The sequence below is a fragment of the Thermobia domestica genome, chromosome 8 (assembly GCF_964235325.1).
Source record: "Thermobia domestica chromosome 8, izTheDome1.hap1.1, whole genome shotgun sequence".
In the NCBI taxonomy this organism is placed as follows: Eukaryota; Metazoa; Arthropoda; class Insecta; order Zygentoma; family Lepismatidae; genus Thermobia; species Thermobia domestica.
Window position 1 is genome coordinate 152,730,114 of NC_137461.1, and position 14,640 is coordinate 152,744,753.

A 14,640-nucleotide genomic window follows, 5' to 3' on the forward strand; every position below is an offset into this window, starting at 1 on the left:
ATGGACATTAGATCAGTGTGCAAAACTGAATGTTTCTCCCAGGGAGATTAATTTTACCCATATACGTGCCACTAAATTTAAATTTGAGTTTGAGTTCGCAAAAGATCCCTTTGCATTTAGGATGCAAATGAAATCTGGATAAGTGATCTCGGTCAAGCAACATTAGCTTTGCCATGTGATCCATTGCCTGTATTATTCAAACTAGGTCATAGAAAACTGAAGTCTAGTCGAAGAGATTCAAACTTCTATTTTCCAAGCCTAGTGTGTTAACTTGAAACAACAAACGGTCACCAAAAAAAGAATTAACTCATTTATTTATTTATTTATTGTAACAACAACACAACAGGCGTCCTGCCCATTTACAGTGTTTGTTTATATATATGGTAAAATATCATTATTTTTACAGAAGAAAAACATACAGAAATTTTTATTGTTTCATTAATTAACTCAGCTCATCATACTACAAATTGTGTTCCTAAACATTTTTTCAGACATATTGAATATGTCTATCATTTCACACTTTTCTTCAATATTATTGTAGTGAGAGCTCATTCTCCATAAAGGGGATTTATACAGGATGTCAGTGCGTGCTTTCTTACAGTACATGGTAGTACTATTGCTTAACCTCGTTCTAGACGTCGGAACATGCAGAAATATATTAGAACTTAGTTCTATGCAATCAATTTTATTATTTATTATTTTATGTAGAAAAACTAAATCATTAACATACCTACGTTGCTCTAATCTCGGTATATTGAAATTGTTTGTTAGTTCTGGGTATGATATGTATGCTGGGTACATTCCTATGAAGTCCTATATTCTTCTGTTCGACTTAGGAGTTTACACGTGTGATACTGCAGAAACCTAGGCAAGTAGAGATGAAATTTTGTACTACGCAAATATTGGTAGGATAACATTGTTGTACATACTGTGTAATACTACCAAAGTGTTACCAATCCCAACTTTGTCGTTTTTTTTTTTTTTTTTCAAATAGTATTACGTCAGATTATTACAAATTTCAAATCTATATATCAAACAAAAACACACATTGTTCAATGTTGCAAACTAAGTACGCTACAGTATCACACATATATAAACGTCTACATTTCAGAGGCATCTACAACAGTAATAACGCAAGTGAGACAAGCGACACAATGAATGTCCAAAATACCTTAGTGTCGAATACTATGTTCCTTGATATACGTTATGTCGAATAAATATAAGCAAAGTACCAAAGAATTGAAAATTGGACTTGTTCCAAAAGGTTTTATTTTAAAAAGCAAGTATTTCAAGACAAAAAGTGGATCAAAAGATTGCAATCTTGGCCAGTAATTAATTTTGGGATCAGGGACCACAAAATTTTTGACCGGCCCCTAAATCGAGTTTTCGTATTTTGAACGGAATAAAAAAAAAAAAAAAAACACACATCATACTGAATTAACTGATAGTTTGGGTTTGTCTACACTATATGTAATTCTCCAGATATAAAACCTACAAGAAAATTTTTGATTGATATATACGAGGATCTTTTGATCCAAAAATGCTTACAGAAGTATCACATCTAATCACTTAGATGAGTTTCAAAAGACAAAGATCATAATGCCGTTTACAGCAATTTGATATCTTCCACCATTCCGAAGATGTGTACATACATTACTAGCATTGCAATTATTATTATTATTATTATTATTATTATTATTATTATTATTATTATTATTATTATTATTATTATTATTATTATTATTATTATTATTATTATTATTATCTTCTATTAGAAATATATAGATAATCATCCGTTTGAGTAAATGTTGTGGCTCTCACAAGGTATACAAAGATCCTTTTTGAGGAAAATCAAACCTAAATATTTGGTGACTTTCCACCCCATTCTAGCCTCTTTAGCTTGCTCCAGATAACGAGAATATGTTTCCAGCACGAATAAGTAAAGCAAAAACTAAAATCAAGAAACAAAAATTGATTCTAACGGTTACGAAAAGGGTTTGATAAACTTTTTGAACTGAAAAGTGCTATTTTAGTTCGGCTACACAAAATTAGTTATTTTCAGTTTCCATCTTCATATCTATTCAGAAAAATTCTAGAGGGAGGGAGGGAATTGAAAACTTTGTTTTACATCTCACAATTATACCGTGTAGGTTAAAAATGATTGTGAAGATATTAATAAATGGAATGGCGGAAGAAAATAAGAAGAAACTCCAAGAAAACCAACTCACATGGAATTTGTCCACTATAAAGCTTATTTGTCGTGCATTGATAGCGAACCAGGTACCACATACACACCAGATGTGAACACACTACCACTGAGCCACCGTAACTCCATAAAGGGAAAGGGCAAAGTTATCTTGCCAGGGATGAAAGTTGATTATCCAAGTGGAGATAATTTTGTCATTGAAGAAATCGCTGGAATCAGCCCATTTGTCAATTTACGCTGTATAGAATTAGTTTCTTTCTGTTTTTTTTTTTTTTTTTTCATCATTTGTAAATTCACCCCTAATGTACGTTAGAATAACTCTAATATTACATATTTATTCTGTTAATTTTGCCACTCAGAATAATACAGCTTCGTCGGAGAACACTATTTCCAAAATCAACATTGATATCGAACTTTTCAAAAACCATTCGTAAGGCTTAACTCTAGTAGCCATCTTATCCGATGTTTAGCAGCAGTTGTAACCTAAATGGATGTCATTTGTTCCTGAACACATGAGATTAGATGTGTCTTCAACTTACACCTTCTTAAAATAAGGCATTTAACATTGCGTCGGGTTCTTCAGTAACACCTCTAGCATTGTTGTAGAAAAGTCCCTTCAACTCCGCTTCTTGGCTGATTATTAATAATTTCACTAAAATTTTCCGTTAGCTTTGCCATTATGTTCTGGATAGTATTAGTTCTGAAATTGTGCCTGTCATTAAATGATAACTACCCGAATCAGTCAACAATATGTTAGTAGGATGTTCTTTACGTAAAGAAACTTCTGTAAAGGAAAGGCCTATTTTATACTTACTTTTAGAAAATAAGTAACCAGTACATAAAAATTGAGAGAAATCACAAGTGTTTTAAATGTTACGTTCCTGAAAGCAAAGGTTAACATGCATGGTCCCGGATGTGATTTTTGGTGGGGTACGTGACGCGCAATATTTTCGTGTTCCAGGGTTGCTTCGACATTGCTAGGCAATCAGTGAGGTTCTTGAATTAAGAAGTAGAAAATAGTGGAGAAAGATACCCAGCTTTAGTTAAAAGTGGCCATGCATTATTCAGTGGGATACGTGTCATCTGACTGGCAAGAGCTCTTCTTTGACTAGAAAAAAACGTTACTGATGGATGCTATTCAATATTAAAAAAAAAAAAAAACAGATATTTTGCCTTAACATCGTTGTATTAATTATAAAACAAACAATTTCAAGGCATCATTGAACCTTTCCTCAACGTGTTAATATTAAGCTACGTTCCTAAATTAATGGTATGATGAAGGAATTCTTTACTCTCAGAAGCTTCATATCTCTGATAGAAAAAAAAAATTACCAATTTATTCCATACTTCCAACTAGAATGTGAAAGAAAGAAACAAACAAACAAAAACTTTTATGTTTCTTTTGAAAAACCGTTACTACCTGAGGTAGAATAGTTTATCTACTGTTTAGCGTCCTAAAAATCTTCAGCTTTATTTCTCATTATTAAAGGTCTAAACTGTAGAGTGTCCGGTCTCTTACACTGTTAACTTGGTTGAATTTCCAGTTCATATGACACATTTTAATAACATGATTAACGTAATATATATGATTATGAAACAATCAAGACAATGGTTTACCTGTATGAAAAACACTGAATGTAGCGAGTTACTTACAGTTTCAACACAAAAGGGTCTGTGCTGCAACAATTATTCACCAAAGACAGTTGCAAAACAACTTCAGTAACATATGATCGCTTGCCAAGAATTGCACCTTCGCAAAGGGAGTAGATTTGAAGACTCCAATTAGTGTCAATAGAAATACATCAACGTCTGTGGTTATAGTGTTCAAACAAGAACTGTATGTGTTACCTTCAACCTCGGAATATCGGTAAACAAAAGACTAACTGTCGGAAACTATAAATATCTCCTAGCAGGTGATAATTCTGTGTTCGCATTATATGAACCATATATTTACCTATCTAACAATGACCAATTATGAGCAATCTACTCACTAGCGATAAAAAGTGACGTAGTGATTTTTCCTCATCCAAAAATGTGCACGTCCATTTAGATAAGGCTAACATATCAAGGGTAACATCTATCACATAACATATAGGTTAACACAATTTCTAATATCCTTCCTCTTTTGCAATCGAATGAAGCATGAAACTATAATACATCAATATTACTTCCCTTTTATTCGTGTGGAACTCTGATACCAGTTCGTTGAATTTTTGTACCTTTAGATTCCTAAAAGAACGTCTCGGGCATAGCCATATCCAATTATTCGTAGTCTCTGGAGAGATTTAGAATGGAATGGAAGAGGATACCCATGCTCATTTGCCAGCGCCGACCTATACAATGAAGTTAGAAAGTCAAACAATTGCTAGTGGTCTAATGGAAAATTATACTAAGACAACCTTGTATATTAGATTTCCCATGTGTACGGAACAGCTTTTCCTAAACGAAAATATTAATAATAATAATAATAATAATAATAATAATAATAATAATAATAATAATTAGAAATTATCATTTTCTTCGTTCTCTTTTCTGAATCACTTTCTTTCTTTACATTTTGTATTTCTTTGAAAACTTTTTCTTTTCCTTTTCCTTCTTTTTCTTCATTTTATGTCTGGATTTTTCTGGACTGTAAACTACTTAAATTTTCCATAATTAAAAAAAGTCAGGAAAATTTAGTCATTCTGCTTTAGAGTTCATTTTCAATATTGTAAATGTCAGTTATATTGGTTGATGATCGAGCTCACAAAATCATGATAGGTGTTATTAAACAGTTCGACAACGTTTGCATTACGATGAAACTACCTTTTAAACCTTAACTTGAAACGAACAAATTATGACCACAAACACCAACAATTATCCCAGGTTTGTTAGTGTACACGGGATATCCCTTTCCTGAAAGACATGCTGATTAAATTAGTTTCTGTTGGGGAGAAAAAGTGGGAATTAACATTAAGAGAGAAATATAAGAAACATTTTAAATAGCATTGCTATATCAAATGAATGTTGGAGAAAAAATGTAAACATACAAGTAGAAGCCCTAAAAAGGAAAATAGGACCTTATCAAAAGAAACTAGCTACATTTTGTTCTCCATTTGAGAAGTGAAAATTATGACTATTATATATGTATATTAGTTTACTATAATTATTACGATGCATCATTCAAAGCTCTATGTTCGTAGAAGTATCACTTTAGGCAACTTTTCAGAACTTTTTTTAATTGATGTCCATATATTTGGAAGTTATTTGGAAACAAAATGCTAAAATTGAGGGGAATAAATTAAATATATAAACTGGAAATGGATTACTAGTCAGCAGTCTGATGTTTTAAATATATATTATCCTTTTCCCGAATGTTTTCTAAATACTTTCGTCAAGATAAACTTTCTATTAGTCAATACCACTCTTCCGCAAATTATAGTTCTCCTTTCCTTAAGAGAATTGAAAATTGAATTTTGATTATCTCCACTCAACAGACTCTTTAGACGTTCAAATATGATAAATTTAAGGAAAATAATAAATACATAGAAATTAGCCACAAATAATTTTACATAGACAAAAGCATAATTTTGCTTATTTCTTAAGATAAATACTTCATGTGTGTGGTCTTAAATACTTAAATTTGATAAATGATTTTGGTATCTTAGAAAGTTATTGTAAGCAAAAATTAGGATAACATCTCAGCTTTTCAAGTAGAATATCTTAGTCCAACGTGAGCACCATATATTTTATTATTATCATGTGAAATGTACAGGATGGCTCAAAAGTCAGTTTTCCTTAAGAGAAATTACATATATAATTCGAAGAAATTGTATAACTTTGCTGCCTACACAAATATCTGACACGTGATACTGTCAAAATCAGGTATATATTTACGTATCAAGTAAGAAAGTAATTCCTAAGTACTGTTGCACTAGAAATTAAGACTTTCGCTTAAATACTAAGCTGTTTACCGAAGAGTAAAATACACAATCTGTTTACAAAGGATGAGTTCATTAACTCTTACATCTTTGATGATAGAAAAAAAGTGACTTCAGATGATCATTCTACTTACGTACAGGTTTATACAATTCCTGAAAACCGTTTGTACTTCCGAGCTTTCAACTTTTTTCTGGAGTCTTGAACACGAATTACAACAGGGGAAGTAAAAATAAAACTTTATTAAAAATAAAAGATACGGGCCATCGCACAAAATTTCCTCGCTTCAATTTCTTAAAATAAATCTTGGTGGACTGCAGTTACTAATGAAACATTTTCTCGTGAAAAACGAACAAAATTATACGGTGTTTCGGAAAATTTCGCTCCCCAAAAATACTAATATATAAAAGTAAACTACCTCTTGTAGATTTTTCCATCAGAAAATGAATGATATAATATGTTAGAGTTATTGATGAAATATTTGTAAATAAAATAAAATCGCGGAAGACATATTTCACAATACTGTCCAAAAAAAAAACACCCCCCTTGTAGATATTCTCATGGAAGTTATTTATGTAACATTATAGGAATATTAATGCAATATACATTTATGAAATATGAACAGAATCACGTGAGTTGTTTTTGAAAAAATCGTCTTAAAAAAACTCACTCACAAGAATAAACTACCCCCCGTAGATATTTTCAGAGCAAATGAGTTATACCATATTATTAGGTTATTAATGTAATACGAGGGCTATCCAGAAAGTAGATTACGTTTTGGAATAAAAAATCAACAAAGTATAGGAAACAAATTTTATTATATACAGATGAAAGCCACACACAAATACTACTTTTCGACATAGTCACCATTCAAATTAAGGCATTTATCGTAGCGATGTACGAGCTTGGAAATTCCTTCGTCGAAAAATTCGGCCGCCTGCGACTTCAACCACTTCGTTACCTCTTCTTGCAGCTGTTCGTCGTCATCAAAACGCTGCATAGCCAGCCACTTCTTCATTGCTGGGAATAGGTGGAAGTCGCTCGGTGCCAGGTCGGGACTGTACGGCGGATGAGGAAACAACTCCCACTGAAAAGATTCAAGAACTTCACGCGTGACATTTGCCGTGTGGGGCCGGGCGTTGTCGTGAATCAACAAGATCTTAGAGCTCAACATTCCTCTGCGTTTGTTTTGAATTGCTCTTCTGAGGTTTTGCAGAGTTTGGCAATACCTTTGAGCGTTTATTGTAGTGCCTCTTTCCAGGAAGTCCACCAAAATCACACCTTTTCTGTCCCAAAAAACAGTCGCCATCATCTTCCTTGCCGACATTGTTTGCATGCATTTCTTGGGTTTTTGGGGAGAACCTGTGTGCCCCCACTGCATTGATTGCAATTTCGTTTCACAGTTCACGTGTTTCACCCATGTTTCGTCACCAGTAACGATGCGATCGAGTAAAGAGTCACCATCCTTATTGTAGGCGTCCAAAAAGTGCAACGCTGCAGCCATTCGCTGATTTTTGTGGTCCTCTGTCAAGATTTTTGGAATCCATCTTGCACAAAACTTGTGGTAACCAAGCTTTTCGCTGATGATTTCGTGCAACAAACTTCGCGAAATTTGTGGAAAACTCAAAGAAAGTTCCGTTATTGTGAACTTTCGATTTTCACGGACTTTAACATCGACTTTTTCGACAAGTTCGGCAGTCACTTTGCTGGGTCTCCCACTTCGATCTTCGTCGTGAACATTGGTTCGGCCATTTTTAAATCTTATGACCCACTGTCGCACTCCACCTTCAGTGATAATGTTGTCCCCATACACTTCACACAGCTGCCGATAGATTTCTATCGGTTTACAGTTTTTTGCTGTCAGAAACCTTATTACTGCACGCACCTCGCAGCTCGCGGGATTTTCAATTAACGCAGACATTTCAAACCGTCACAGTATCTTAACGGAGCACAGCACGAACCTCTCACTAGCACGGCTAGATGCCGACTGAGCTGCGCAACGCTCTGACCCCAAAATGGCCGCGCTAGCCCCGCCCCTAGCGGACACAGACGAAAACGTAATCTACTTTCTGGATAGCCCTCGTATTTATTTATGACATATGAACAATATCGCCGTAGTCATTTTAGTTTTTAATTATATTTTATTTATTTATTTATTTATTTTGAAAATTATTCGAAAAAGCTCATCTCCGAGAATAAAGTACTCCGGGTAGATTTCTTCAGGACAAATGAGTTGTGGTATGTTGTCAAGTCATTAATGAAATGTTTGTTTAGGAAATATGAACAAAATCGCCTGAGTAGATTTTGTAACCATCGCCCAAAAATAAATAAATAAATAAATAAATAAATAAATAAAACTCATCCTCAAGAGTAAACTATCCCTTCTCTATTCTAATCAGATATGCTGTTATTAAAAATTTGATTTATGAAACATGAACAAAATCGTTTCAGCCACTTCCGAGAATATCGCAAATGTTGATTTTCACCCTTCAGTAAATTACCCTTAATTTTAGGAAGATAATTCGACCCCCTCCCCAGAGAATAACATAAAAACCTGAAGCTTAAAATTTAGTCTGGATAGGTTATACAGTATGGCGTCTATTGGAATGTATGTCAGGATGAACAGACCGACAGATATCGAAAAAATCATGTTCTCGGTATGTATGAGCCATGAAATGTGTAAATCCTTTACCGGGGTAGGTCAGTGCAAGGCTTGACCCTGATAGGTCAGTTCGTTTAATTTTTAATGATTTTATTTTCCTTTGTCTTATTGTTGTCCTCCGTGACCAAGGTTCCGGAGGAGAGTAGAAAGCTCGGAAGTACGAGTGGTTTTCAGGGATAATATAAACCTGTAAGTACAATGATAATCAGAATTCCTAAGCATGCAATTAGGAAGCCTTCAACTACTTAAATGTAATTAAGAAATTGTACTGTCCTTGTAATTTATTCTGTTCTTTTCTCTGTTTCAGCTGAAAAGATATTACGAGCTAAAAGACAGATATCCTGACACATTGCGTTCGGAAAGTCCTAAAAAGCTGAAGCACTTCTATGACTTACAAGCTCTTACGGTCCTCAACGAACGAGATGACGAAGGAAGAGTTGTTATAATCTACAGAATAGGTAACGTTATTCTTTTGCATCCACAGTCCACAATGATATATTGATCTATTTAAATATTCTATTATAAAACTGGTATAAAGTAATGAATGCCAAAAAAAAAAAAAAAAATAAATAAATAAATAAAAAATAAAAAAATAATAATAATAATAATTGTGAATGGTGCATTTCTATGCAATCATTCGCGATTTAGAATACATTCGAATCATACTATTTATTCTTTCTGTCTTAGTTGCGTTAAAACACTTTTGTGTGCTTCATTATAGAAAAACGCACAGAACACATACTTGCGGCAACAGTTCTGTATCATGCACAACAAACAAACAAACAAAAAAAAAGAGTTTAAGATAAGATTTTGTCGAACAAAATAATCAATAATTGAATAAAAATGTTTTTTTTTAATTTATCAATAAATTATTTGTTATAATAATTCTTCAAATGTACTAGTGTATAAGTTACTATTTTAATTAATTAAATTATTTATTTGTTTATATTTTTTTAATATTTTCTAACTTTAATAATGAAATAAGAATAAATTTTAAGTCAGTTGTTATCAATGCTACTCTGTCATGAATTTATAATGAAACTCCTGTTGCTAAATCATTCATAAAACATGATTATGTTATGTTTAAAAATATATCGAAATACAATATTAATCAGTAAGTATAAAATAATAGTAGAAAATTATAGAATAATTAGAATTATACCAATGAAAAATTAGTGATTTATCGCGTCTTTTATGTACATTTAGTGTAGTTATAAACAAACTCCATGGTTCTGGATAATACAATAACATTTAAAACTCAGTTCTGACCAGAACAAAATGAATTATATTAATAACTATATGTTTTTGTTACAGTTTCAAGGACCTAACGTCCTCTTCATCAGACATTTAGAAAAGACAGAGTACAGCAAATCTTATATCTTCCTCAGTCGTTAGATAAATGAATATGCTAACTAACGGCTGAGGAAGATATAAGATTTGCTGTCATCTGTTTTTTCTAAATGTCTGATGAAGAGGACGTTAGGTCCTTGAAACTGTAACAAAAAAAAAACATAATTATTAATATAATTTATTTTTTTCTGGTCAGAACTGTATTTTAAATGTTAGTGTAGTTAAGTAATTGTTTTGGCTTACGGCTTACTAGATTGAATTAGTAAGAATAAATTTATCGCTACCGACAAATTCTTTTGTCTTCTATATCTTTATGTGAACTGAGATGTTACAAATTAGAGGTCTGCGCGCTCTCGGGCCGAGCCCGCAGGAAGGGCTCGGGCCCACAAAGCGTATATCACTTCGGGCCCGAACCGGGTTCGGGCCGTAAATTTTTAAATTTTCAATCGTATTCCTCTGATCTTTTCAGACCTAACTTTGTAAATGTACTGTGCAACGATATTTATTGAACATTTGGATCGTTCTTTCTGGAGAACTGTTAAAACACAACTAAAAAATTAACTTCTAATTGCTGTAAATAAAAATACAATTTTGAGTAAATTATAAAGTTTCTGTAATTCGGGTTTATTTCGGGCTCATTTGATTATCACACGAGCTCGGATAGGGCTCGAGCCTAAATGCTAAAACACATTTCGGACTCGGGTCGGGTCTCACGGGCCGGGCCGATCTCGGGCTAAAAATTCCGTCCCGTGCACACCTCTATTACAAATATGTTAGACATATATGTTACATACATTTCACAGAAAGCAAACTATCAATCACTTTGAAGGAATGAATTATTCAGAAACATGCTAATTTTTCTCCCCAAGATTCTAAATTTGTCATTATTTTGAATTCAAATTTAACGCCATTGACCTCATATAAATTCTTTATACAACAATTAATTAATATTTAATTTTTCCTGTCTCAGTTATATAGTTTTGGATTTCCCCCCCCCCCCATCTCTAGAACACACTATTTTTTTTAAGGGGCCGCGGTGGCTCAGTGGTAGAGCGTTCACCTCTGGTGCTTGGGGTCCTGGGTTCGATCCCAGCCACCGCCAAGTGAACTTTGTGGTGGACAAACACCGTGTGCGTGAGTTTTCTCGGGGTTCTCCCGTTTCCTCCCACTTTTTTCATTCCACCATTTCATTCATTAGTCATCATCACCGTCTCCTTTAGCCTAACCGGCATAACCGTGGGACGTAAAACAAAGATTTCATTTCATTTCATTTCATTTTTTTAAAAAAACTAAGAAGAAGAAAGTTGCACGATCATGTTTGATAGGAAACTTCAGAAGGTGATTACTCACGAGAACAGAATGACCTTGCTAGACTTGAATTTAAATAAGATGAACTCCTAATTTCAAGGCTTCAAGGTTGGAATCTTTTTCAAAAGGAAATCAAAGTAGCATTCTACCGTGATAGACAACATAATTTTCTTCAATTTTACGGCAGTAGCAATGATAGCATATATTGCGCAGATGTTAGAGTAATGCAGACATTACAAATACAGTATAAAGCCGACGAGTGGCTGTTACTCTTGGATTCGTCAAAAGCAAGAATGAAGTATGTCCTCCACAACGGTTATACGTACCCTTCCATTCCAGTTGAATATTTAATAAACTTGAAGGAAACTTATCAGAATCGAAAACTCCTGTTGCAGAAAGTAAGGTATGATGAGAATAAGTGTAACATATGTATAGAGATTTGAAGATGATTGGTTTCGTGTTAGTTACATTTAGGCTATACCAAATTCTGCTGTTTTGTTTGTGAGGAGGGATAGTAGAACAAGGGAAATGCCATTACACACACAAGGAATGGCCACTCATCCATCCGTCACTCCCAGAATTAAGAATCTGAATGAGGAACCTCTTGTCGATGCCAAGAAAATTTTTCTGCCTGCCGAATTGAGCCCTATGAAGATATTTATAAAAGGGTTGGAAAGGAAGGATAAGGAAAGTATTTTTGAAGTTCCCAAGTTCCCAAGAAGGTGTTTTTATTGCATCCAGATAAATCAATTGATGAATGATGACGTTTTATATATATATATATATATATATATATATATATATATATATATATATATATATATATATATATATATATATATATATATATATATATATATATATATATATATATATATATATATATATATATCTCAAAGAAAAAACTGACAGAAGTGAAGACTACGACCTACATTTTTCTTAAGTGTGTCTCAATTTTTTTTTTCCAAAAAAAGTGCGAATTATGTGCAACTAGTTGAGTTGTTGACAGACCTGCACACTATGCGATCCACCATATTACTCAAAGTGAATTTTCTACATAGTGGCCAATCTTTCTTTCCCAAAAAACGAGTTATCTGAGGACCATGCCAATCAATTCAGATCCTGGGTTGTGGCCAAAGAAAAATCTGGTATGTTAATGCTTGCAGAATACTGATGATACTTGGCACGTAACGTGCTGCCCTTATCACACAAGAATAAAGCTTTCTCTTTTTGGCGCGTAACATGCATCAACGTGTGTTTGTCTTTTGTCTTGCTGTTTTTCGTTCATTTGACTGTCACTTTTATTTTATTGGGAATGCATAAATGCATTAATTTCAGCTGCATCTTTATACGTATATAGGTTGTGTACCTGAAAAACCGGATCTGATACAGTATATCTGCCTTCATTTTTTCGTGTTGCAATCACAAGCAACAGATAACGTAGAGTTCAATGTGAGAAAAGATATATATAGAAATAGTCCTCTCCTTCCTTATATCAGAAATTCTGTAAAACGTTGGGATGTGTGTTCACTTATTTGTAATGAGAACTTTATATATATCGAGTTCTATCTTCCTGTTTTGAGCAGCTCATTAGATATTCTATTTTTTGCATTCTATTTTGAAATCCCTTACCTTTCTTAGCATTCACCCATTAGTCAAAATAACATGATCAATACCTAGCCGAAGATAAGTACTAAGTTCCAAAATTAATTTCAAACTGTTCAACTGTTTTCCCGCGATGCGATCAAAAATAACATTGCTTTTAATGGGGTGAAAAAATGCAGGAAATTCCCCTTTTCCCTTTAAAAAGTACATTTGCAAAAACATTGGGACACCTACTGTATATTCTTAGTTTTAATGAGGAGTTTCTCATTATCCTGATTTGAGGAGCTCGTGAAATAGTATATTTTTCGCACAAACTTTGAATTATCCCTATATCTCTTCGGAAATACCTTTTTATTTTTGGGTTAACGTTCCACAGTCATGCATCAAGGAGTGTAAGATGAGGTGGATGATAATTTTGGAATGACGAAAGTGGAATGAAAAGCGAGAACCTCTTGAAAACCCTCGCGTATGGTATTTGTCCACCACAAAGTTATTTGGTGGGAGCTGTGATCGAATCAAGGACTCTACACGCTAGAGATGAGCAGTCTATCACTGAATCACTGCGGCCCCGATATACTCTTGACATGATGAAAGCTCAATTCGAGGTAGGTACTGATTAAGTTTTAAAATTAATTTTGTTCAGCTCTTTTTTTCGTTATGCAATCACAAACAGACGGCGGTGCTTCCAACTGGCGAAACAAATAGCTATAAAAAATACCACCTTCCCCCTGAAGATTGATATTTTCAACGCTGGCACACTTGTCCGTCTATTTTTAATGGGAAGTTTACATGCCGAGTTTCATCTTCCTAAGTTGAGAGATCGTTGGCTCACTGTAGAGCGCTTACCTCTGGTGTGTGGGGTCCCCAGTTCGATCCCCGGCCAAATAAGTTCGTGATGGATAACATCGCGTCCGTGGGTTTCTTCTGACAGTGAGTACTCTCATTTTCTCCCACCTTCTCATTCCACCAATTCTTTCATCATTCACTTGCCTTAATCACCGTGTCCCTTAGCCAAACGGGCGTAATCGATTGATGGTAAACTGAAAGATTTCGTTTCAATTTATTTTTCATCCTCCTAATGTGATAGACTCGTGAGATACTAGATTTTCCACATAAATGTTCACCTCCTTCATATCCCCCTTAGGAAACGCATTCGAAGTTAGATAATAATTTGAAATATATTCCAAAATTCATTTGAAACGTTTCAACCGTTTTCTCGTGATTAATCCCACGCAAGATCAGTTTTATTTTTACTATTTATAATGCAATATATTAGCCTGTGAGTAATGCTGATATGCAAGCTTCAAAATATATGAAAGTTACTGGTTGCATAAACATCTCGACGAAATATTTAGATATTTTTAATTGTTATGCCTATTTTATGAACGAAAGGCGCTTCAGTTCCTCGGCCGTACTAACTCCTAACAGTTCATTAGTTATTTGGCAGTGTCACTGGGTGCACTGACTTCTAGTTAACTACAAGATACATTGCTAGCACCTACAGTATTAAAATTTCAGCAATTTTATAGTTAAATCTAGCAAGTTTCACATGCTTGTTAGCAATAAATAATGTAGTTTATGGCCATTTCTA

General features: G+C 33.8%; 1 protein-coding gene across 2 annotated transcripts in view; it reads left to right on the forward strand.

The window, feature by feature from the left end:
- LOC145693296 (alpha-tocopherol transfer protein-like) overlaps positions 1 to 14,640 on the forward strand; it is a 180,737-nt gene that overhangs the window by 61,810 nt on the left and 104,287 nt on the right. For both annotated transcript variants that reach the window (XM_081769152.1, XM_081769153.1), the window contains exon 4: positions 9,094 to 9,244. In XM_081769152.1, the coding sequence (XP_081625278.1) occupies positions 9,094 to 9,244 (151 nt within the window). The remainder of the gene's footprint in view (positions 1 to 9,093; positions 9,245 to 14,640) is intronic.